Raw genomic sequence first — 23,547 nt, forward strand, 5'->3', positions numbered from 1 at the left:
GTACTCACCAAAAGGTCCAATTCCACTCGCCAAACCCGCCAAAAGGTCCAATCTCACCCACCAAAGGATCCAGTCCCACCTGCCAAAGGATCCAATCCCACCCACCAAATGGTCCAATCCCACCCGCCAAAGGGTCCAATCCCACAAACCAAAGGGTCCAGTCGTACTCACCAAAAGGTCCAATTCCACTCGCCAAACCCGCCAAAAGGTCCAATCTCACCACCAAAGGATCCAGTCCCACCTGCCAAAGGATCCAATCCCACCCACCAAATGGTCCAATCCCACCCGCCAAAGGGTCCAATCCCACAAACCAAAGGGTCCAGTCGTACTCACCAAAAGGTCCAATTCCACTCGCCAAACCCGCTAAAAGGTCCAATCCCACCCACCAAAGGCCCAGTCCCACCCGTCAAATGGTCCAGTCCCACCCACCAAATGATCTAGTCCCACCTGCCAAATGGTCCAGTCCCACTCGCCAAATGGTCCAAAATAGCTCAAAGAAGCACAAAATAAATCTAAATCATTGTAAAATTCAACCCTTCACTGTTAAAGTGCCTATTTAAAAAAAAAATACTATGTACTTAATAAGAGTGGTACATAAATGGCCGCAGATCTCAGCAGATGTTTTGTTTTTTCACTCCAGTTTGGTCATTTGTTCAGGTTTTTATGAGTTGTTCATTCAGAAGAATGTATTGTATATGTTGCCAAATAAATAAACAAAGCAAAAAAAGCCTGTTGTGTTCATCATAAGCAATAAAACTGGCATATTGTGGTTGTTTTAAGCAGAAAATAATCATATATTGTGGTTAAATGTGCTCTATGATATGTAAAATATCATGTTATGTGAATGTGTTTTCAGTTCCCATTACTGAATGAAAAGTGTTGTGAGCGCTGAGGCTGTAAACCCTCGGTGAACACAACAGGAGGGTTATTCATTTCCCATTTGCAGAAGTCTAACTCCCTCTTACATTTTTTAATTTTGACAGCTCCTCCGCATCTCATCGAGAAACCCCAAGACGTCCAGAGCTCATCGATGACTCATTGGTGTGGGAATGCAAAGCCACGGGGAAGCCGAAGCCGTCGTACAGGTGGATGAAAAATGGAGAGAACCTGGAGTCCACGGAGGTGAGTTCTGCCGACGGAACAGCTCAACAGAAAGTTAGAGTCTGAGGTTAGACGCACGACGGCGCCAGATGTTTCTGTGAACACTAAGGAAGGATGTGGATGAGAAAAACAAAACTCTACCTTAAACCATAAATCACAAAATGAGCAACTATTTCATGAATAGAATAGAATAGAATAGAATAGAATAGAATAGAATGCAGTACAATACAATACAATTCAGTAGAGTAAAATGGAATAGAATAGAATAGAATAGAATAGAATAGAATAGAATAGAATACAATACAATACAATACAATACAATACAATAACAATAGAGTAAAATAGAATACAATACAATACAATACAATACAATACAATACATAGAGTAACAATAGAATAGAATAGAATAGAATAGAATAGAATAGAATAGAATAGAATAGAATAGAATAATAGAATACAATACAATACAATAGAGTAAAATAGAATACAATACAATACAATATAGTAAAATAGAATAGAATAGAATGCAGTACAATACAATACAATACAATAGAGTAAAATAGAATAGAATAGAATAGAATAGAATAGAATAGAATAGAATAGAATAGAATAGAATAGTTTCTGTTTAGCAGTAAACACTTAAAGTATAAAAAGACTATATAAAAATATCACGCAAAATACTGCCAATGTACAAAAACTACAGAGATAAAATATTTAACACACAAATGCTACTAAAATATACAAGCTAATGCTGTACAACAGATAGAAGAAATATATACAACATATAAGGATTTACACCACACACACACACACACACACACACACATATATATATATATATATATATATATATATATATAATATATAATATAGATATATATATATTATACATACCCAAAGCTGACTAACTGACTTACTGCATGTTATTGTCTGTTTATCTATCTATCTATAACGGGATACTTTATTAATCTGAAGAAGAAAAGTAACAGGAAAAAAGTATCTATCTATCTATCTATCTATCTATCTATCTATCTATCTATCTATCTATCTATCTATCTATCTATCTATCTATCTATCTATCTATCTATCTATCTATCTATCTATCTATCTATCTATATCTATCGTTTGTTTAATAATCACAGGATAAAAATGATAAAGTGATGATAGTAACAGTAGTCGTAACAACAATATATAGGAAATAAGTAATATAAGTATTTAAAGAACAACAGCAATAATAATAATAATAATAATAATAATAATAATAATAATAATAATAATAATGTTTTGAAACAAACTGACATTGCACACTGGATACAATAAACACTTCACCACATAAACTACACACAACTATATTTGTTTTAGTGTAATTAGAGTGTGTGTGTGTGTGTGTGTGTGTGTGTGTGTTGTGTCCTGTGCATTTCTGAGCTAAAACACTGAACTGTAAACAGGCCTTGGGTTTTTCTTACTCGTCGGGGATGCACAGTGATGTAAGAGCCGCCCTAATCGTCTGTTAATCTCCCTTTGCTGAGTGCAGTTATTAATCCTGCGCCACCAAGGTGGAAAAAGTCACATTCTTTATATAAACTCTGTATATCCTAGTTTATGTTTGGCTCCCTGTGCCCTCTGAATTCTCATTACACTGGAACCACGATGAGACGTGGAGCTACTGAAAGTGCAACACAACTCAAAAATATGAAGTACAAGTCTACGGTCTTCTACAGGAAAAAGAAGATGGTAAAAGCCAGAGATCACGTATAAACTGAGAGCAATGCTTAGAAAAGACAAAGGTCAGGACAAATGCAAGTACATTTATACAGAACTCTGCAAAAGTCCTCATCCATCATTCTGTTTGTTGGTTTATTACAGTTCTAATGTCCACACATATGTATTTGTCTCTGTATTTAGATCCAATCTGATATATGTGAAGTATAAACAGCAGGAAAAACTACAGTTTCAGGGTAAAAACAGCTTCTATAAACTAAAGCGATCGTATTTAGTGTGACCTCCCTTTGACCTTAACATGTCATTAACCCTTTAGTTCAGACGATATGAGATTTATGATGTTAATTTACTGAATCATCAATCAACAGAAAAGAAAAATGAACAAAACTAATCAACAAAATGAACAAAAGTGATAAAAATGATCCAAAAAAATGAATGAAAATAAAAATATTTAACAAAATGAACAAAAATGTACAAAATAATCAAGAAATTGAACAGAAATCAATAACAAAAACAAGCAACATGAGTAAAAATGAACAAATAATATACTAAACGAACAAAATTATCAAAAAAATGAACAAAAATGACCAAAATAATCAAGGCATTGAACAAAATCAATAAATAGTAAGCAATATGAGTAAAATGAGCAAAAGTAATCAACTGAAGAACAAATTATCAAGAAACTGAAAAAAAAATCAAATAAAATAACAAGCAACATAAGTAAAATGTCTAAAATAATCAACTAAAAGAACAAAACAATCAACAAAATGAACAAAAATGAACACAATAATCAAGATATTGAACAAAAATCAATCAAAGAACAAGCAACATGAGTAAAATGAACAAAATAATCAACTAAAAGAAGAAAATTATCAAGAAACTGAACAAAAACATGAGTAAAAATGACCAAAATAATCAACTGAAAGAACAAAATAATCAACAAATGACCAAAAATGAACAAAATCATAACGAAATTGAACAAACAAAACAATAAAATAACAGCAACATGAGTAAAAAATGACCAAATAATCAAAGAACAAAATAATCAACAAAAGAACAAAAATTAACAAAATAATCAAATAAAGAACAAAATAATCACAAAAATGAACAAAATCATCAAGAAATTGTTTAAAATCTCTAAAATAACAAGGAACATGATAAAAATGTCCAAACTAATCAACTAAAAGAACAAAATAACAAAACAAAATGAACAAAAATGAACAAAATAATCAAGATATTGAACAAAATCAATAGAAGAACAAGGAACATGAGTAAAAATGAACAAATAATCAACTAAAAGAACAAAATTGTCAAGAAACTGAACAAAAATCAATAAATAACAAGCAACATGAGTAAAAATGACCAAATAATCAACTAAAAGAACAAATAATCAACAAAATGAACAAAAATGAACAAAATTATCAAGAGATTGAACCAAAAAACAATAAATAACAAGCAACATGAATTAAAATGACCAAATAATCAAATAAAACAACAAAATAACCAACAAAATGAACAAAATCATCAAGAAATTGAACCAAAAAATACAGGTAACATAACAGCAACATGAGGTAAAAATGGACCAAATATTCAAAGAACAAAATAATCACCAAAATGAACAAAATAATCAAAATATTGAATAAAACCAATAAAAGAACAAGCAACATGAGTAAAATGACAAAATAATCAAGTATAAAAACAAATGATCAACAGCTTGAACAAAAATGACCCAAAGTTGAGTTTTCTACCAGAACCAGGTTGATTTTACACTTATTTTGTATTATTCTATCGGCTGTTTTATCCTGGATGTTGGACTAGACTGAGTGGACACAGTGGAGCTTACACCTTATAAATAAACACACATTATGTTAATTTTCTTCATTATGCGAGAAAAAGGCCCAAACACAGCAGAGGATATTGATCAGTACTTGAATGTTACACATGTGTTTGGAATGAACCAGGCTGTCGTGTTTTACTTGAGGCAAAACTCACAGCAAAAGCTTCCCTTTTCTTTTTTTTTTTTTTTTTTTTTTTCTCTTAAACCAGGATTTGGCTTGTTTTCAAGGAGGAATAATCAACAATCTGTTTCGCCGGTAGCTAACATGTTTATCAAACCTTTATAAACTTGTGCTTTTGTGTTTGTTTGTTCGTTTGTTTGTTTAGCCCATCTGTTTTTTTAATAGGAGGGGGGAAAAAAATACACCTTTTATCGTTGTAATTAATGGGTTTTTCATTAGACAGTAAATATTAGAGAGCTGATTTAATAAAATAGGCAAATGGCTTAAATAGTAATCCTCGAGGGTAATGAATGCGATCAGACTGCCACACATCGCCACGCTAGGCCTTCTGGGATGCGTGATTAAAGGTTGCAGTGACTGTTGATTTATTTATTTTTATTATTTATTATTATTTTGGCAGATTTTCTGGATGTAGATGTAATAAATGGTTATATCAGAATGCATGGGTGGAGGGATTAATCAGCAAAGGTGTTGCATTGTTTGAAATGCCACCATTAACCACAGAGGCTTAATGAGTGGAAGAGGGAAAGGTCAATGATGTAAGCAGCAGTGGGAAGAGCGTGCACCATTTGTCCTTATTTATTGCACTGAATCAATCGAGACCTTTCTGATTACATAGTTCACGGGAATATTTCTGCTGACACTTATCTAACTTTGGATGAACACAAACAGAAAGATCAATTTATAAACTAACCTGAGTCATGAGGATAAATATAACCCACTTTTGGAAACTTACACTAGGGGTGTCAAACATGCAACCCGTGGGACAAAACCGGCCCACAAAGGGTCCAATCTGATGGTGTTGGGCAGGCTCAGTCTTTGTATTTAAATCCCATCTAAAATCCAGTGACGGCTGCTTGTCTTTCACAGAGGGGAAGCTCATTGTCAGCTTACATAAAAAAAAAAAGTCAAGTGACACTCTAAGCTCAGACTTGTATTTACTAAAATGCTTTAATTACAATGTGCTTAAATGATTTAAGTTTTATTCAATTACTATAAAATGTTCAGTATATTCTACTAATTGTAGACATAGTAGAAAGTACAAAAAACTTTAAGTTGAATGGCATTAAATCACCAAGTTTTAGTCATGACCCACACCTTTTTATCTCCACAGTGCATTGTGGGTATTGGGCCTGTTGTTGAAAATGTGTTCTTTTTCTGTGCAGGGGTTCAGCGGGGTTGTGGTGTTAGTGTTTGTTAATTTGGACTGAATGTGGTATGTCAGTGTTTTTTGGACTTTTTGTGTTTGTTTTTGTATTTTTGTGGAGCTGCACCATGAGTGAGAGCCATAGGAAGAACAATGGATTTCCTGTTCAACCTATATTGCGCTAGTTCAATGTAAATCTTTACACCTTGCCAAAGTAAAAGCACTTACTGTCCTAGCAAATTACACTGAGCTAACTTCCTGCTTAACTTCCATCCATATTATAGTATATTGGGTTTAATTATACAAAGCAATTTATATTGCACAAGATTTGAAATTTTAAACCAGCTTGGAATTGTGTACAATGAACTGATGATATTAAGTTAATGATTATACAAAGCAATTGACATTACAACAAATGTTAAGTTAAATTAATTTGGCATTTAGTGTGTTGTACTTAAAATAGTAATTCCATTCAAATCGAGCATTTAAGTTTAATACACTCAAGTTGTCATTACTCATTACTTAATTTTTTAAGGTAACAGTTTAGTCAAATTTTTAAAGTAAACTCAACTTATTTGGTCTTACAGTGTATTTAAACATAAATTCGGCCCTCTGTTCCTTTTTAAGACAATGGTCAGTGACCTTATCGTACGAAGTAAACAAGAAAATGTTGAATTATGTTAAATTGAAACAAGGAAGTACATTGAGTGTGTTTTATTTACAGTGCAAGAAATGAACAATCATTTTGTAGTGGTTTCTCTCTCGATTTCACAGCAGAATGACGATGGTATTAAACTGAACTGTGTCAGTGAAGGAGTAGATCTCAAAACAGCTGTCAGTCAAATGGGATTCAGCCTTTCGACTCATCCTCCAATCAGCACGTGGAAGCCCGGCGGTCCAGCCCGGCCGAGCTCCGCCCACAGCTCCATTCACCTCCAGAGACGCCGAGCGTCCAGGGGCGGGACAACATTGTGGCATTTATCCCAATTACCGTCCAGTTTTGAGGCAATGAAAAAACTGTTCACTCAGTCCCATTGAAGTGCATGGACGCTGAGCGTCTACGGGCAAATGCACTGAGCAGAGATCGAATGAGAAAACAGCACAAGGGAATGGATGAGAAGTGAACAACATCGAGTCTGCTGATTTGTGATAAATCTGATTCTGAACAAACTCGTCTGTGAGATGAACGGGTTCTAACACATTTGTAGTCAATGAAATGTCAACACATATATATTTACATATTTGACCATTTAATTTTTGTGATTTTAGGGAAGCGAGCTTCCCTTGCAGTCTATGAGAAATCGCCTCTGCTAAAAACGCACTTTTTCTCGTTAGCTTTTAATCAGTGAGTGAGATGTTTTTTAGATTTCCTATATTGTTTTTTTTGGGTTTTTTTGTTTTTTTTTTTTACCATATTTTAATTTCTTTTTTTTTTTTTTATGATGGTTGTATTTTATTGCTCTTAGCCCGCTTTGCATCTTGTGATATCACTATTTTACTTATTCATTCTTTTTTTTTTTTTTTTTTTTTTTTTTTTTTTTTACTTTTTTTGCTTCATTCAAGATTTTTTGTTTAATTCAAGTAAAAAAATCTGCCAATAGAACAAGTGAACACGATCTTGGTAAGACTTCTTGAAATAAGATTTTCAAGACCTATTGTCTAAAAATAAGCTCTTATATCTCACTGAAAAGTTACTCTTTAGGTGATTATATCTTATTTAACCCTTAAGGGTCTGAGCCCTTTTTTGGCCATTTTTATGGACTTTTGATTTTGCCTTTATATACTATATTTAAAAAAATGTTTATTATATCCATGTGTAGTATCTTTTTTTTTCAGCACAACTTCATCTATGTCATCTGCCTATCTTTTTTTCACTTTAACCTACTATATCTACACAAAAGGCCGAAAAATACACAAAAAAATACAAAAATCCAATTTGAAACATTTATATAATTTATTGCATAAATAACACAAAGATACTTAACGAACCTTTTCAAAGACTTTAAAAGTGACTTTTTTTTTTTGGCTAAAATTAATTGTTTTGATCATGTAATATTTTGCTATAATATGTCGCAAATAAAAGTTAAGTAGTAAGTTTGAATTTCAATTTTTTTTTTTTTTTTTTTTTTTTTATAAATTATTAGAAATTTCAGGCAACCCAGACATTCAAAACAGAGACTTTTTTTTTTTTTTGGCCTAAAATTAATTTGTTTTTGATCGTGTAATAGTTTGCTATACTATGTTGCAAATAAACGTTAATTTAGGCAACATTTAGGCTATATAATGCAAATTTTTATTAGTAAGTTTCAATTTTTATTTATTTGTTTTCTTTTTTATAATTATTAAAAATTTCAGGCAACCCCAGACATTCAAACAGAGACTTTTTTTTTTTTTTTGGCTAAATTAATTTGTTTTGATCGTGTAATAGTTTGCTATACTATGTTGCAAATAAACGTTAATTTTAGGCAACATTTAGGCTATATAATGCAAATTTTTATTAGTAAGTTTTAATTTTTATTTATTTGTTTTCTTTTTTATAAATTATTAAAAATTTCAGGCAACCCCAGACATTCAAAACAGAGACTTTTTTTTTTTTTTGGCTAAAATTAATTTGTTTTTGATCGTGTAATAGTTTGCTATACTATGTTGCAAATAAACGTTAATTTTAGGCAACATTTAGGCTATATAATGCAAATTTTTATTAGTAAGTTTTAATTTTTATTTATTTGTTTTCTTTTTCATAAATTATTAAAAATTTCAGGCAACTCCAGACATTCAAAACAGACTTTTTTTTTTTTTTTTGCTAAAATTATTTGTTTTTGATCGTGTAATAGTTTGCTATACTATGTTGCAAATAAACGTTAATTTTAGGCAACATTTAGGCTAATAATGCAAATTTTATTAGTAAGTTTTAATTTTATTTATTTGTTTTCTTTTCATAAATTATTAAAAATTTCAGGCAACTCCAGACATTCAAAACAGACTTGTTTTTTTTTTTTTTTTTTGGCTAAAATTAATTTGTTTTGATCGTGTAATAGTTTGCTATACTATGTGCAATAAACATTAATTTTAGGCAACATTTAGGCTATATATTGTAATTTTTTAGTAGTAAGTATTCATTTTTTATCAATTACTAGAAATTTCAGGCAACCCCATTTGAATTCCAGGCAACCCCACATGGGGTCCCGACCCCAAGGTTGAAAAACCCTGGTTTCGTGTTGTGATGAGATATTTTGACTAGAAATGAGAAAATACACTTGGTAAGATGTTGATTTTGCAGTGTAGGTAAGTTACAACATGTTTTGCATGTGCAGTCAAGTTGCACATGTTTTTACACGTGCAAACCTTTAATAAATCTCTGTGCAGGTTAGTGTTTATGCTGTATATGTGACAGAGAAAACAGAATCTCCCTCTCTTCTCAGTATTTCACCCTTCGTTACTTCTAATTTAGCTTCATGATTATGTGTCTCCTCATGGACAAGGCCCTTAATGCTGCAGTGTTTCACTTGTTTCTGCTGCTTTCACAAAGAATGACACTGAAATATTGCTGCATTGTGTTTGCCGTCCTGTTCAGTGAGAGCGCTGGTTTATTGGAATCCCTCTTTTCTCGTGGCTGTAGTAGTTTTTTTTTTTTTTTTTTTTTTTTTATTGGAGGACCTCACTCTGCTGCTTTATGACATAGCTGCAGGATTAAGTGGCTGCGCAATTAAAGGGAGACTCCACCATGAAACAGGATTTAGCCATTTAGAGAAGCACCTCACCGATGTTCTTAGTGTACTTGTAACGTGGTTGTTTCTGCGGGCAGCAGATGCTTAAGAACTTCACCCAGAAATAGAATTAGAATCAGTCGACTCTAGTACCTGCTGGCAGAGGTTAGGCTTAGAGTCACTTTTACCTGATTGATGTTAGTTATTGTTGATCTTAAAATGGTCTGCTTTGGCTGAGGGGGAGGGGTGGAAGTGGGCGGAGCCCAGAGCAAGCCACAGTGCCAGTCGGTGATGAGAGAGATGGTAGAATTTTATTACTTTTAGCAGCATTTCTAGCGAGGGTTTTTGCAGTGAATACTTGTGAATAATGTATTTAACAGTGATGGTGATGATTTGGAGTAGTCTACTAGTGTGTTTTTGCTGTGTTTTATTGAGTTTTGCTGCTTTTTTTCACTGTTTTATCTGTATTTTTTCTACTTTTTGTAGGTTTATTGATGCAGGTCCGCGGAAAAAATTATTAAACAACCCCTTGTTTTCTTCAATTTCTTGTTCATTTACTGCCTGGTACAACTAAAGGTACATTTGTTTGGACAAATATATGAGAACAACAAAAACAAGCTCATTAGAGTTTATTTCAGAGCTGATATCCAGACATTTCCATCATTTTTGGTAAAAAACCAAATCACTTCAGTTCTTACACCAGTATCCATGGCATTTGGTACTGACAAAAACAATGCTTTTAAGCATTCCCATGTTTTCTTTTCTGTCTGTTTTAGTCACATGATACACACAGGAATTAGTACTTGATTGCATAACCGTTGTTTTTGATGATTTTTGATGGTATAATATTTTTTTCCACGACTGTAGTAGACTAGAAATCACACAGGCTAAAAATGACTAGAAATAGCTAAAATAAGAAGAACATGAACAGAGAATGATCTAGACAAACAAATGTTGAGCATATATAAAATAGTTGAATGTTTATTTCTATAATCCCCTAAAGTTTAATTATTAACATTTACAGTTTTTCATAATAAAAAATTATAAAATTCAAGGTTTTCTTTTTTTTTTTTTTTTTTTTTTTTTTTACTATAGGACACAGTTTTAAGCATTTTCCTACATATAATAAAATAATTCAGGGTAAATATTGAAAGTTTTTCTTATATATAATAATGATGATTCATGGATACATATTGAAAGATTTTCTTATATATAATAAGATAATTCATGGATAAAAATTAAATTTTTTTTCTCATATATATAATGATCATTCCTGATACATATAAAAGTTGAGTGCAAAAGAATTGGCAAAAAAGCCACTTTTCCTACACTTTTATTGGCAAAAACAAACATAAAAGAAATCTAGGCCTGTTTTAAAGCATTTCCTACATATAATAATTATAATTCGTTGATAAATATTGAAAGTTTTTCTTATTATAATAATGATAATTTATGGATAAATACTGACAGTTTTCTTCTAATAATAATTATATTCAGGATAAATATTGAAAGTTTTTCTTATATATAATAATGATAATTCATGGATAAATACTGAAAGTTTGTCTTACATGTAATAATGATATTTCATAGATACATATGGAAAGTTAAGTGCAAAAAGAATTGGCAAAAAACACTTTTCTGACACTTTTATTGCAAAAAACAACCATAAAGAAATCTAGGCCTGTTTTAATGGTTGTCCTTATCGGGTTTAACTTTCTAAATCACCTCAGTGCAAAGTTTTCATGGAATCAATGTTTTTATTTTATCTTAAGAGATGAGAAATGAATTTTTTTGCACATCACTGCATCTGCTAAAATGGTAACATTGTAGAATGGCGTAAACAGATGTAGAAGTGATGCATGGTCATGACGTACATTATATTTGCTTTAGAAACACAAGGAAATGTAGCTTTTGCTTTTAAATACATGAAGTGCGGATTCAGTCAACCTCCATTACTATTGATTTTCCCTTATTTTAGTCTTTTATTGATTTCTAGTCAGATACATTTAGGAAAATCTCTTAGTTAACACTGACTAAAGTGTAGTTTTATTGTCCTGTTTCGAACACACGGTTCTTGTTAGAATCAGCGTTTTCAGTAGCTGCAGCTTAAATCCACGTTCCAGAGGCTCAACATTCCTTCACCACATCTATTCTTTCACACGTTTCTTTTTTCTTTTTTTTTGGGGTCGTTTTATATCAATCGATTCGACCCAGTGTTGTTGCCAAATGACATTGCCAATCATTTTCCTTCAGCATAAGGCGTACAGATGGTCCCCCCCAGGTCCCTGCATGAAAAACTGCTGATTGAGAGTAACGTCATGCTTAATTAATAGCAGCCATAAACGGGAGTGCTTTCCATGCACAGACTGATATACGCCACCATTTGCCTCCCTTGCCAGCATGGATATTCGCCCCTGCACATCCGGAGCCGCCGAGCCGTTATGGAAATGGAGGCACAACCTGCTCTAACACAGGATTAGTTTGTGATCTTTTGGGCGAGGACAGTCTCTCTTTTATTTATGTGACAGTACCTTAATCCCCGTGACTGGAGTTCAGGCCCGTTCACCCACCCCTATGGAATAGTTTTTGAATGACATTATGGGTGAGCCTGAGGAAACACAGGGAAGATGAAGGGCACGAGGAGGCACAACGTGACATGGAGATGGAGGAAAAAGTGCTCAAGGATTTAATACGGTGGTGAAGTCGCTGAGGTGAGAACCTGAACTCGGAAAGATAACCCTCGCTGCCGACAATTACGGAGCACGTCTTAAATAACCCTTAAGGCCCCAGTACTACTTTTATGGTAGTTCCTAAATGAATTTTTCCTATATATTTAACCGTTCTTAAGTGATTTTGCCCGTTTATTATAACATTATCCGTTGCTATTTTGCATTTTTTCAATGCAACATTTAATTTACCGATTATGTACAGGGTGGGGAAGCAACATTTACAATATTTGAGGCCGGGATTGAAAGACAGTGTATGACCAATTAGTTTATTGAAAGTCATGAGAATTTATTTGCCACAAGAAAATTTCCATAATAGAAAATGTTTTATTCTATATGTCTCTCCTTCTTTCTCAATAACTGCTTCACACGCTTCCTGAAACTTGCGCAAGTGTTCCTCAAATATTGGGGTGACAAACTTCTCCCATTCTTCTTAATAGTATCTTCCAGTTTCTGGTAATAGTTTTGCTCATAGTCATTCTCTTCTTTCCATTATAAACAGTCTTTATGGACACTCCAACTATTTTTGAAATCTCCTTTGGTGTGACGAGTGCATTCAGCAAATCACACACTCTTTGACGTTTGCTTTCCTGATTACTCATATGGGCAAAAGTTTGTGAAAAGGTATGGATAATAGTGTTAGGTATGATTATGACATCAAATATGTTTGGTTTCAAAGCAATTGACGTAGTGCCTGCTGAGAAAAAACAACTAAATGTTCATTGTAAATTTTGCCTCCCCACCCTGTATATATGTATATATATATATATATATATATATGTGTGTGTGGTGGTGTGTGTGTGTGTGTGTAAATCCTTATATGTTGTATATATTTCTTCTGTCTGTTGTACAGCGTTAGCTTGTATATTTTAGTAGTATTTTAGTAGCATTTGTGTGACATCGATATATGTTTGGTTTCAAAACAATTGACGTAGTGCCTGCTGAGAAAAAACAACTTTCATTCGTTCATTGTAAATTTTGCTTCCCACCCTGTAGATGTTCATTAAAGCTCAAATTAAAGTTGAGAGTTAATGTATCAGACAGACAGACTTCATTTCGAACATGTTAGCAAAAGAAATTACCCAAAAATTACCAATTTAACCTGTTTAACCCTGACCATATTTTCAGGGGAAAAACACCTAAAAAGACATACCCAAAGTAAATGAAGAATTACTTCACTCTAATAAGATTCATATGGATGTTCTTGGTGTCTATGGACATTTAGAGACCTCACAGAATCTATTCCCATTGTCTAAAATATTGTATACAGTCACGGAAAAATGATCAGACCACCCCTTGTTTTCTTCAATTTTGTGTTCATTTTAATGCCTGGTACAACTAAAGGTACATTTGTTTGGACAAATATAATGAGAACAACAAAAATAGCTCGTAAGAGTTTAATTTCAGAGCTGATATCTATTCATTTTTCCATGTTTTCTTGATAAAAACCAAAATCCCTTCAGTTCTTACATCAGTATCTATAGCATTGTACTGACAAAACAGTGCTTTTAGGCATTCCATGTTTTCTTTTCTGTCTCTTTTAGTCACATGATACACACAGGAGTTAGTACTTGATTGCATAACCATTGTTTTTGGCGATTTTTGATAGTCTAATAATTTTTCCACGACTGCAGTTAGACTAGAAAATCACACAGGCTAAAAATGACTAGAAATGGCTAAAAATAAGAAGAACATGGGCAGAGAATGATCTAGACAAACAAATGTTTGAGCATATGTAAAATAGTTGAATGTTTATTTCTGTAATCCCATTTGCAGTTTTTCATAATAAAAATTAAAAAATTCAAGTTTTTGTTTTTTTTCTATTACTATGCCTGAGTAAACTGTAACAAACTAAAAGAGAAATTAGAATTTTTTATCCTCGCCTGTTTTTTTTTCCGGCTGGATTGACGACGATATGCATAAATTAATTGTTTGTGTCGGAGATTTTTAATAGCGTATATTTCACCCCACAAAGATTAAAAATCATGTTTGAACATTAAAGTTTGCACTAAAATACACTTTAGATGTACTTTTATTAATATTAGGGTTCTAAACTTTGAGCAAAAGTTGAAAAAAACATCCACTGTCCTGATTTATTATTTTTATAGGAGATGAATATTAATATAATTTTTTCTGCCCATGGGCAGGCTGATAGGCAGGACGCTGCAATATGAAGGAAATAAATCAACCATAAAAGAAAAAAACAAATGTCACACAGTGTATAATTATTTCATCTTGGTTCTTTAACTACTTTGTGTCTGAAAACGAGTAGGAAGAAGCCGAGCTCATATTGTCCAACCCCAATTTACATGACTCGACACCAACAGAAACAGAGAAAACTGAAGAAAAAGTCATTTCTAACAGTGGAAGTTTGTGGAAGTCAGTTGAGGCACTTTCTTAAACAAAATAAATGCCTAATATTTGTCATAAAATGTATTCCCTCTTTCAAAACAACGTGCAAAAGAGGAACGATAAGTTAGCGACTGGAAAAGGCACCTGTCAATTATCACCAAACCGTGATGACGCAGGGCTTAACTCCGCCCACTCTTCTCAACTGTCACTGAAGCTAAGTCGACAGAATTTACTGAGTTAATTCGATGAGGATTTTCAAGTTAACCCATAAAGACCCAGTGCTACTTTTGTGGCAGTTTACAAATGAATTTTTCTGTATATTTAACCTTTCTTAAGTGATTTCACACCATTTATTCTAAAATTTTCCTCTGTATTTTGCGTTTTTTTCTATGTAAATCATGTATTTTCGTATGTATGTAAGTAATTTACTGATTATGTAGATATTCATTAAAGCTCAGATTGAAGTTGAGGGTTAATGTATTAGACAGACAGACAGACAGATAGACTTCATTTCGAACGTTAGCAAAAGAAATTACCCAAAAAAATTACCCATATAAACAGGACACTGCAATATATTGAAGGAAATAAATCAACCAAAAAAGAAAAAACAAGTGTCACACAGTGTAAAAATTTCATGTGGTTCAATAACAATACTTTGTGTGCGAGTAGGAAGAAGGTGAGCTCACATTGTCCAACCCCAAGAAAAAGTCATTTCAAACAGTGGAAGTGCATAAAGCTGAGGCACTTTCTTAAACAAAGTAAGTGCGTAATGTTCATCATAAAATGTTTTCCCTGCTTCAAAACAAGGCACAAAAGAGGAACGATAAGTTCGCAACCGGCAAAGGCACCTGTCAATTGTCTGTGATGTATTTGGATGATTAGAGTTAGTTCGACAAGGATTTTCAAGTGAACTTATAAAGACCCAGTGCTACTTTTGTGGCAGTGCAAAAATGAATTTTTCTCCATATTTAACCTTTCTTAAGTGATTTTGCATTGTTTATTACAAGATTATCCTCTGTACTGTGTTTTTTCAATGGAAATCATGTTTTTACACACACACACAGACACACAGACACACACACATATATATATACACACACACACACACACCACACACACACACATATATATATATATATATATATATATATATATACATATATACAGGGTGGGGAGGCAAAATTTACAATGAACATTTAGTTGTTTTTTCTCAGCAGGCACTACGTCAATTGTTTTGAAATCAAACATATATCGATGTCATAATCATACCTAACACTATTAATACCTTTTCACAAACTTTTGCCTATATGAGTAATCAGGAAAGCAAACGTCAAAGAGTGTGTGATTTGCTGAATGCACTCGTCACACCAAAGGAGATTTCAAAAATAGTTGGAGTGTCCATAAAGACTGTTTATAATGGAAAGAAGAGAATGACAATGAGCAAAACTATTACGAGAAAGTCTGGAAGATACTATTAAAGAAGAATGGGAGAAGTTGTCCCCAATATTTGAGGAACACTTGCGCAAGTTTCAGGAAGCGTGTGAAGGCAGTTATTGAGAAAGAAGGAGGACACATAGAATAAAAACATTTTCTATTATGGAAATTTTCTTGTGGCAAATAAATTCTCATGACTTTCAATAAACTAATTGGTCATACACTGTCTTTCAATCCCTGCCTCAAAATATTGTAAATTTTGCTTCCCCACCCTGTACATAATCGGTAAATTAAATGTTGCATTGAAAAAATGCAAAATACAACGGATAATGTTATAATAAACGGGGCAAAATCACTTAAGAAAGGTTAAATATAGAGAAAAATTCATTTAGGAACTACCATATATATATATATATACCATATATAATATATATATATATAGATATATTATATATAATATATATATATAATATATATATAATATAATTTACAGATCATATAGATGTTCATTGAAGCTCAGATTAAAGTTGAGGCTTAATGTATCAGACAGACCGACTTCATTTCAAACATAAGGTGGCAAAAGAAATTACCCGTATAAACAGGACGCTGCAATATATCGAAGGAAATAAATCAACAAAAAAGAAAAAACAAATGTCACATAGTGTAAACTATTTCATTGTGATTCTTTAACAATACTTTGTGTCTGAAACAACTGACAAAAACTGATGAAAAAGTAATTTCAAACAGTGGAAGTGCATACAGTTGAGGCACTTTCTTAACAAAATAAATGCGTAATGTTCGTTATAAAATGAATTCCCTGCTTCAAAACACGGTGCAAAATAGCAATGATAAGTTCACGACCAGAAAAGGCACCTGTCAATTATCTGTGATGCATTTGGATGTTTACGTCACCAAAATGTGATGACACAGGGCTTAACTCCGCCCACTCTCCTCAACTGTCACTGAAGTTAAGTTGACAGAATTTACTGAATTACTTCAACAAGGATTTTCAACTTAACCCAAAAAGATCCAGGGCTACTTTGTGGCAGTTCACAAATGAATTTTACTCTATATTTAACTTCTCTTAAGTGATTTCTCACCATTTATTGTAATATTATCCTCTTTATTTTGAAAATTTCCAGTGTAAGTCATGTATTTTTCTATATTTAATTCACTAATCATGTAGATGTTTGTAAAAGCTCAGAGTGAATTCAAAGGTTATTATATCAAAACAGAGAAAACTGAAGAAAAAGTGACTTTTTCAGTAAAATCTATCATTAACTGAACATAAACCCAGTGTGTCCATCCACTGTCATTGATCCAACTCCATGGGTTTTACCGGTGAATCAGTGTTGTAGAAGATGACGGTGTTTACACGGTAACTACAGAGCCTCTGAATGTCCAAATGGGTCATATCTGATGACCATGAAAGATGACAAAGTGTATTTTACACTAATTATGTACATGTATTGATAGTTTAGAGCTTTACAGTTCAGTAAATAAACATTTGTAATTATATAGTGTAGTATATCAGTAGTTTTATAGTACTTTAGTAGTATGTATGTTAAATTTTTAATCTTTTAGCTTTCCTACATTGCTTAGATTTTAAGCAGTGTACTAATTTTTAACAAATTTTCATTGTTCCTGTGACAGTGACAATAAAGATTCTATTCTATTCTATTCTATTCTATTCTATTCTATTCTATCATTCTATTCTATTCTATTCTATTCTATTTCTGTTATTTCTCTTCTATTCTCTTCTATTCTCTTCTACTATTCTATTCTATTATATTCGTTCTATTTCATTCTATTCTCTCTGTTCTATTCTATTCTATTTCATTCTGTTCTTTTCTATTGTATTCTGTTTCATTCTATATTTTATTTCATGCTATTCTATTCGATTTCATTCTATTCTGTCTATTCTATTTGTTCTATTTCTATTCTATTCTATTCTATTCTATTCTACTCTAGTAGATGCTTTTGGTGGGCAGTGGATGTTTGGGTCTTGTGGGTCTTTTGGACCCTTTAACGTTGTGGTTTTGGCCCAGGGGCCGTATGTTTGACACCTCTGATACTCGTGTTAAGCTGCACGTCATCACAAAAAACAGTGGAACATTGATGTGAATTTACAACAGCCGTCTACAAGGGGTTAAATGTGGTTTGAGGATCAAATGTCCAAGTTTTTTTTTTTTTTTTTTTACTTCGTCAGGCCTGGCCATCTTTAAATAGATCTTAATTTGATGGCTCAGTGACGAGGAAGACTTCCCCGGGCACAAAACGATAGCCTCGAACAGACGAGGGGGTACAGCATGACCACGTACATAGCACTTAGTATGTGCGGGCCATACCTATCAGAAAAGCAATTTTCCCAATGCAGTTCTGCTCAGATGTTACCATTTTCCTTCCCCTGTTCCTTCCCCTCCTGCTGAAGGGGAAACAGGCCCCGTGGTTCAGGCGCAGATATAAATAGGCCATGGTTTTATTTCACTCTCATAAACATGCAGATTGATTAGGGTCATTTTCTGCTAGCCTGCCTCCATCCACCCAAGCCTTTCCCTCCATTAGTGATGAAAACCTAGATTTATTGCCACGTCTGTCACATGCAGACCATAATTCACTGGCCCAGTGGCTGGCTGTTTTTATGTAGATGAGCACTGGGAATAAGGCATATTAAAGCTTCATGTGTGTGTGGTTGTGTGTGTGTGTGTGTGTGTTTTGTCCACAGGAGCGTATACAAGTCGCCAATGGTGCGTTGTCAATCAGCCGACTGACCCTGTCCGACACTGGGATGTACCAGTGTGTCGCCGGGAACAAGCACGGTGAAGTCTACTCCAACGCAGAGCTCAGAGTTATAGGTAAGACCACGTACAAGGGTGTGTGTGTGTGTTGGGGGAGGGGGTGATGATGCGGAGGGGTTCAGTACGTCATCATTATGTGTAGAATCAGGATGTTATTGATGTATGATTCATGTTATTCATCACAAATTCACTTTAATCACTGTAAATTGATTGGCGTATACACTTTATATTCGGCTATAATTTATTCTTTATACCGGTTATTTATTCTTACTCTATTTTTGCCTCTTTTTTTTAACGCATGACACTTAACAAGGTGTACTGTTTACGCATTTGGCAGACGCTTTTTTTTCCAAAGCGACTTACAGGGGAAAACCAATTAAATCACTCAATCAATCAAATTTTATTTATATAGCGCCAGATCACAAAAAAGTTATCTCTTGACATTTACATATATAGTTGGTCAAAACCAGACTCTAAGTCAATTCTACAGAAACCCAACAGAATCCTCCAGGAGCAAACACTTGTGACTGGTGCAGTGGCTGAGGAAAAAACTTCCCTTTAACAGGCAGAAACCTCGAGCAGACCCAGACTCCTGGAGGATGGCCGTCTGCCTTGACCAGTTGGGGTTAAAGAGAGACAGTAGAGAAGGGGAAAAAGAGAGAGCGTAGAGATCGGGACTGGGGGAGGTGTGTTGAGCCACATTTGTAATAAATTCCCATTAATGTAGTAAAAGTTCAAAATGGTAATAAGAATGTCACGTCAGCTTGTAATAAAGGCCGCATTATGTAATAAACTACAGTTTTGCATTATATAGTCATTTTTTTCACATTATGTAGTAAGTTATTACAATTTGGAAATTTATTACAAAATGCACTTGACACAATTTTTACAGACAGACAGTTAGATAGACTTCATTTCGAACATGTTAGCAAAAGAAATACCAAAAAATTACCCATATAAAACAGGACCTGCAATATATGAAGGAAATAAATAAAAGCCAAGAAAGAAAAAAAAAAAGTCACACAGTGTAAAACAAATTCACTTTAATGACTGTAAATTGATTGGCATATACACTTTATATTCGGCTATAATTTATTCTTATACCGCTTATTTATTCTTATTCTATTTTTACCTCTTTTTTTTAATACATGACACTTAACAAGGTCTGTTGAGCCACATTTTGTAATAAATTCCCATTATGTAATAAAAGTTCAAAATGTAATAAGAATGTCTCGTCATCTTGTAATAAAGTCGCATTATGTAATAAACTGACGCGTTATGTAATAAACTACGTCAACGCATTATATAGTAAATTTTTTCACATTATGTAGTAAGTTATTACAATTTGAGAAATTTATTACAAAATGCACTTGACACATTTTTACAGACAGACAGTTAGATAGACTTCATTTCGAACATGTTAGCAAAAGAAATTACCAAAAAATTACCCATATAAACAGGACACTGCAATATATTGAAGGAAATAAATAAAGCCAAGAAAGAAAAAAAAAAAAAGTCACACAGTGTAAAACAAATTCACTTTAATGACTGTAAATTGACTGGCATACACTTTATATTCGGCTATAATTTATTCTTTATACCGCTTATTTATTCTTACTCTATTTTTGCCTCTTTTTTTAACGACATAACAAGGTGTGTTGAGCCACATTTTGTAATAAATTCCCATTATGTAGTAAAAGTTCAAAATGTAATAAGAATGTCACGTCATCTTGTAATAAAGTCATTATGTAATAAACTGACGCGTTATGTAAAACTACGTCAACGCATTATATAGTAAATTTTTTCACATTATGTAGTAAGTTATTACAATTTGAGAAATTTATTACAAAATGCACTTGACACATTTTTACAGACAGACAGATAGATAGACTTCATTTCGAACATGTTAGCAAAAGAAATTACCAAAAAATTACCCATATAAACAGGACACGGCATATATTGAAGGAAATAAATAAAGCCAAGAAAGAAAAAAAAAAAAAGTCACACAGTGTAAAACAAATTCACTTTAATGACTGTAAATTGACTGGCATACACACTTTATATTCGGCTATAATTTAATCTTATTCTATTTTTACCTCTTTTTTTAATACATGACACTTAACAAGGTGTGTCGAGCCACACTTTGTAATAAATTCCCATTATGTAATAAAAGTTCAAAATGTAATAAGAATGTCACGTCACCTTGTAATAAAGTCACATTATGTAATAAACTGACGCATTTTGTCATAAACTACGTCAACGCATTATATAGTAAATTTTTTCACATTATGTAGTAACTTATTACAATTTGAGAAATTTATTACAAAATGCACTTGACACATTTTTACAGACAGACAGTTAGATAGACTTCATTTCGAACATGTTAGCAAAGGAAATTACCAAAAAAAATTACCCATATAAACAGGACACTGCAATTTATTGAAGGAAATAAATAAAGCCAAGAAAGAAAAAAAAAAAAAAGTCACACAGTGTAAAACAAATTCACTTTAATGACTGTAAACTGATTGGCATATACACTTTATATTCGGCTATAATTTATTCTTTATACCGCTTATTTATTCTTATTCTATTTTTACCTCTTTTTTTTTTTAATACATGACACTTAACAAGGTGTGTTGAGCCACATTTTGTAATAAATTCCCATTATGTAATAAAAGTTCAAAATGTAATAAGAATGTCACATCATCTTGTAATAAAGTCGCATTATGTAATAAACTGACGCATTTTGTCATAAACTACGTCAACGCATTATGTAGTAAATTTTTTCACATTATGTAGTAAGTATTACAATTTGAGAAATTTATTACAAAATGCACTTGACACATTTTTATTTATAAAAAATGTAATAACCTGGTTCATTATGTAATAACAATCCAAATTAATATAATTTCAGAGCAATTTAGAAGAAATTAGTCATAGGTGCTACAGGTAATGTAATCAGAACTTTAACCACACAGTTTAAAGATTAATTTATCACATTGTTATTCTATTGCCGTGTCAGTTGTGTCTGATACAGTATCTTATCATCTTGGAAAAATGTTCCTTGACAACCTAACCCTAAACCCTCAGAGTGAACAGCAAACATTTATTGTGTGTTATGTCACAGAGATAAGCTCCAGTCCATTTTCCTGAAAATAAAAATGTGTCAAGTGCATTTTGTAATAAATACCTCAAATTGTAATAATTTACTACATAATGCGAAAAAATGTACTACATAATGCATTGAGGTAGTTTATTACAAAATGCGTCAGTTTATTACATAACGCGGCTTTATTACAAGATGACGTGACATTCTTACTACATTTTGAACTTTTATTACATAATGGGAATTTATTACATAATGCAGCTTAACAGGTGAGAGAAACAGTATCTAAATTCTCTATATGTCCTGTGAGGAACATGTCCACATCATTGAACTTCCATAAATAAACAACATCATAGTAATATGAGTGACAGCAGGATGTTGTATTTAATATCACACCACGTACATGTGCAACCACAATTTATGTATCGGCTAAAATTTACTTTGGGGGTCAAATGACTGACCATTTCTGTCAAAAAAAAAAAAGTTGTAAGAAATGCATAGAACTGTGTTGAAATAATGCTAATCCATTTGTGCACAGACTGCTGATATTATCCCTTTCATGCATGAACTGTGAGAACCTTAGTCAAGATTTTTTTTCTTCAGTGTTTTTATCCCTCCTTAGGCATGAAAAAAACAATGTGATCGAGTTTTTTTTTCTATGGAGTTACAAAATATCCATGCATTTAATTTTTGAAGCATACAAACGTGTTTAAAACCCAATATTAGAAAGTGATATGAAAACAATGAAATAAAAACATTTTTAATGCTGCTAATCTGATGTCTCTCACATTTTAACGTATTCTAATGCTAGTAATTACTCACTTCATAGAGATAATATGCAAAAGAAAAACCTTCTAGTCTAACAAATAACAATTGATTTACACTTAAACATGTTAGTGCAGATCAGGTTTATCAAGAACAGTACAGTTACAGTAATGGCCTGAATGTCAGTGTATGGGATGGTGCGTAAGTGTCCACTGTGTTGGCTGATATGGAACTAAAACAGCAAAACCCACAAATATAGAAGAGAACAGCTGGAGAAGAGCTTACCACTGGAGTGGCCTGTGCATGAAAGGGTTATTAGACAGTGGAAGCTCTATTTTCAGAAATACTGGATTTTGAATAGCACGTGTATGTGAAAACTTTTGTTGGTGGACGGACGTGACATTACCCATGATGCTCTGGTCAGTACCAGTACTGTATTAGTAATAAACTTACATACTTACTATTGCTAATTCTCCTCTTCTTCATAAATGTTAGTATTGTGGATCTAAAACAAAACAGCTGACACAAAAACACAAAATGTGTCAGTGGACGGATGTGACATGGTTGTTACGGATCCCATCATACTGATGCTCTGCAGCCATGTCACCGTTTACACTAATGATCCCTGTGCAAAAACTAGGATCAGAATTATTTATTGTATAGTTTATCAT

At 32.9% G+C, this 23,547-nt stretch overlaps 1 protein-coding gene across 1 annotated transcript in view; it reads left to right on the forward strand.

The window, feature by feature from the left end:
* The first annotated feature begins 1,028 nt into the window (after window positions 1-1,028).
* LOC115419086 (contactin-4-like) overlaps window positions 1,029-23,547 on the forward strand; it is a 179,626-nt gene continuing 157,107 nt past the window's right edge. Inside the window, exons 1-2 of the mRNA XM_030133704.1 lie at window positions 1,029-1,122; window positions 18,933-19,062. Coding sequence (XP_029989564.1) covers window positions 1,090-1,122; window positions 18,933-19,062 — 163 coding nt within the window. The 5' untranslated portion in view covers window positions 1,029-1,089. The remainder of the gene's footprint in view (window positions 1,123-18,932; window positions 19,063-23,547) is intronic.

The sequence above is a fragment of the Sphaeramia orbicularis genome, chromosome 5, assembly GCF_902148855.1.
Source record: "Sphaeramia orbicularis chromosome 5, fSphaOr1.1, whole genome shotgun sequence".
Classification (NCBI taxonomy): domain Eukaryota; kingdom Metazoa; phylum Chordata; class Actinopteri; order Kurtiformes; family Apogonidae; genus Sphaeramia; species Sphaeramia orbicularis.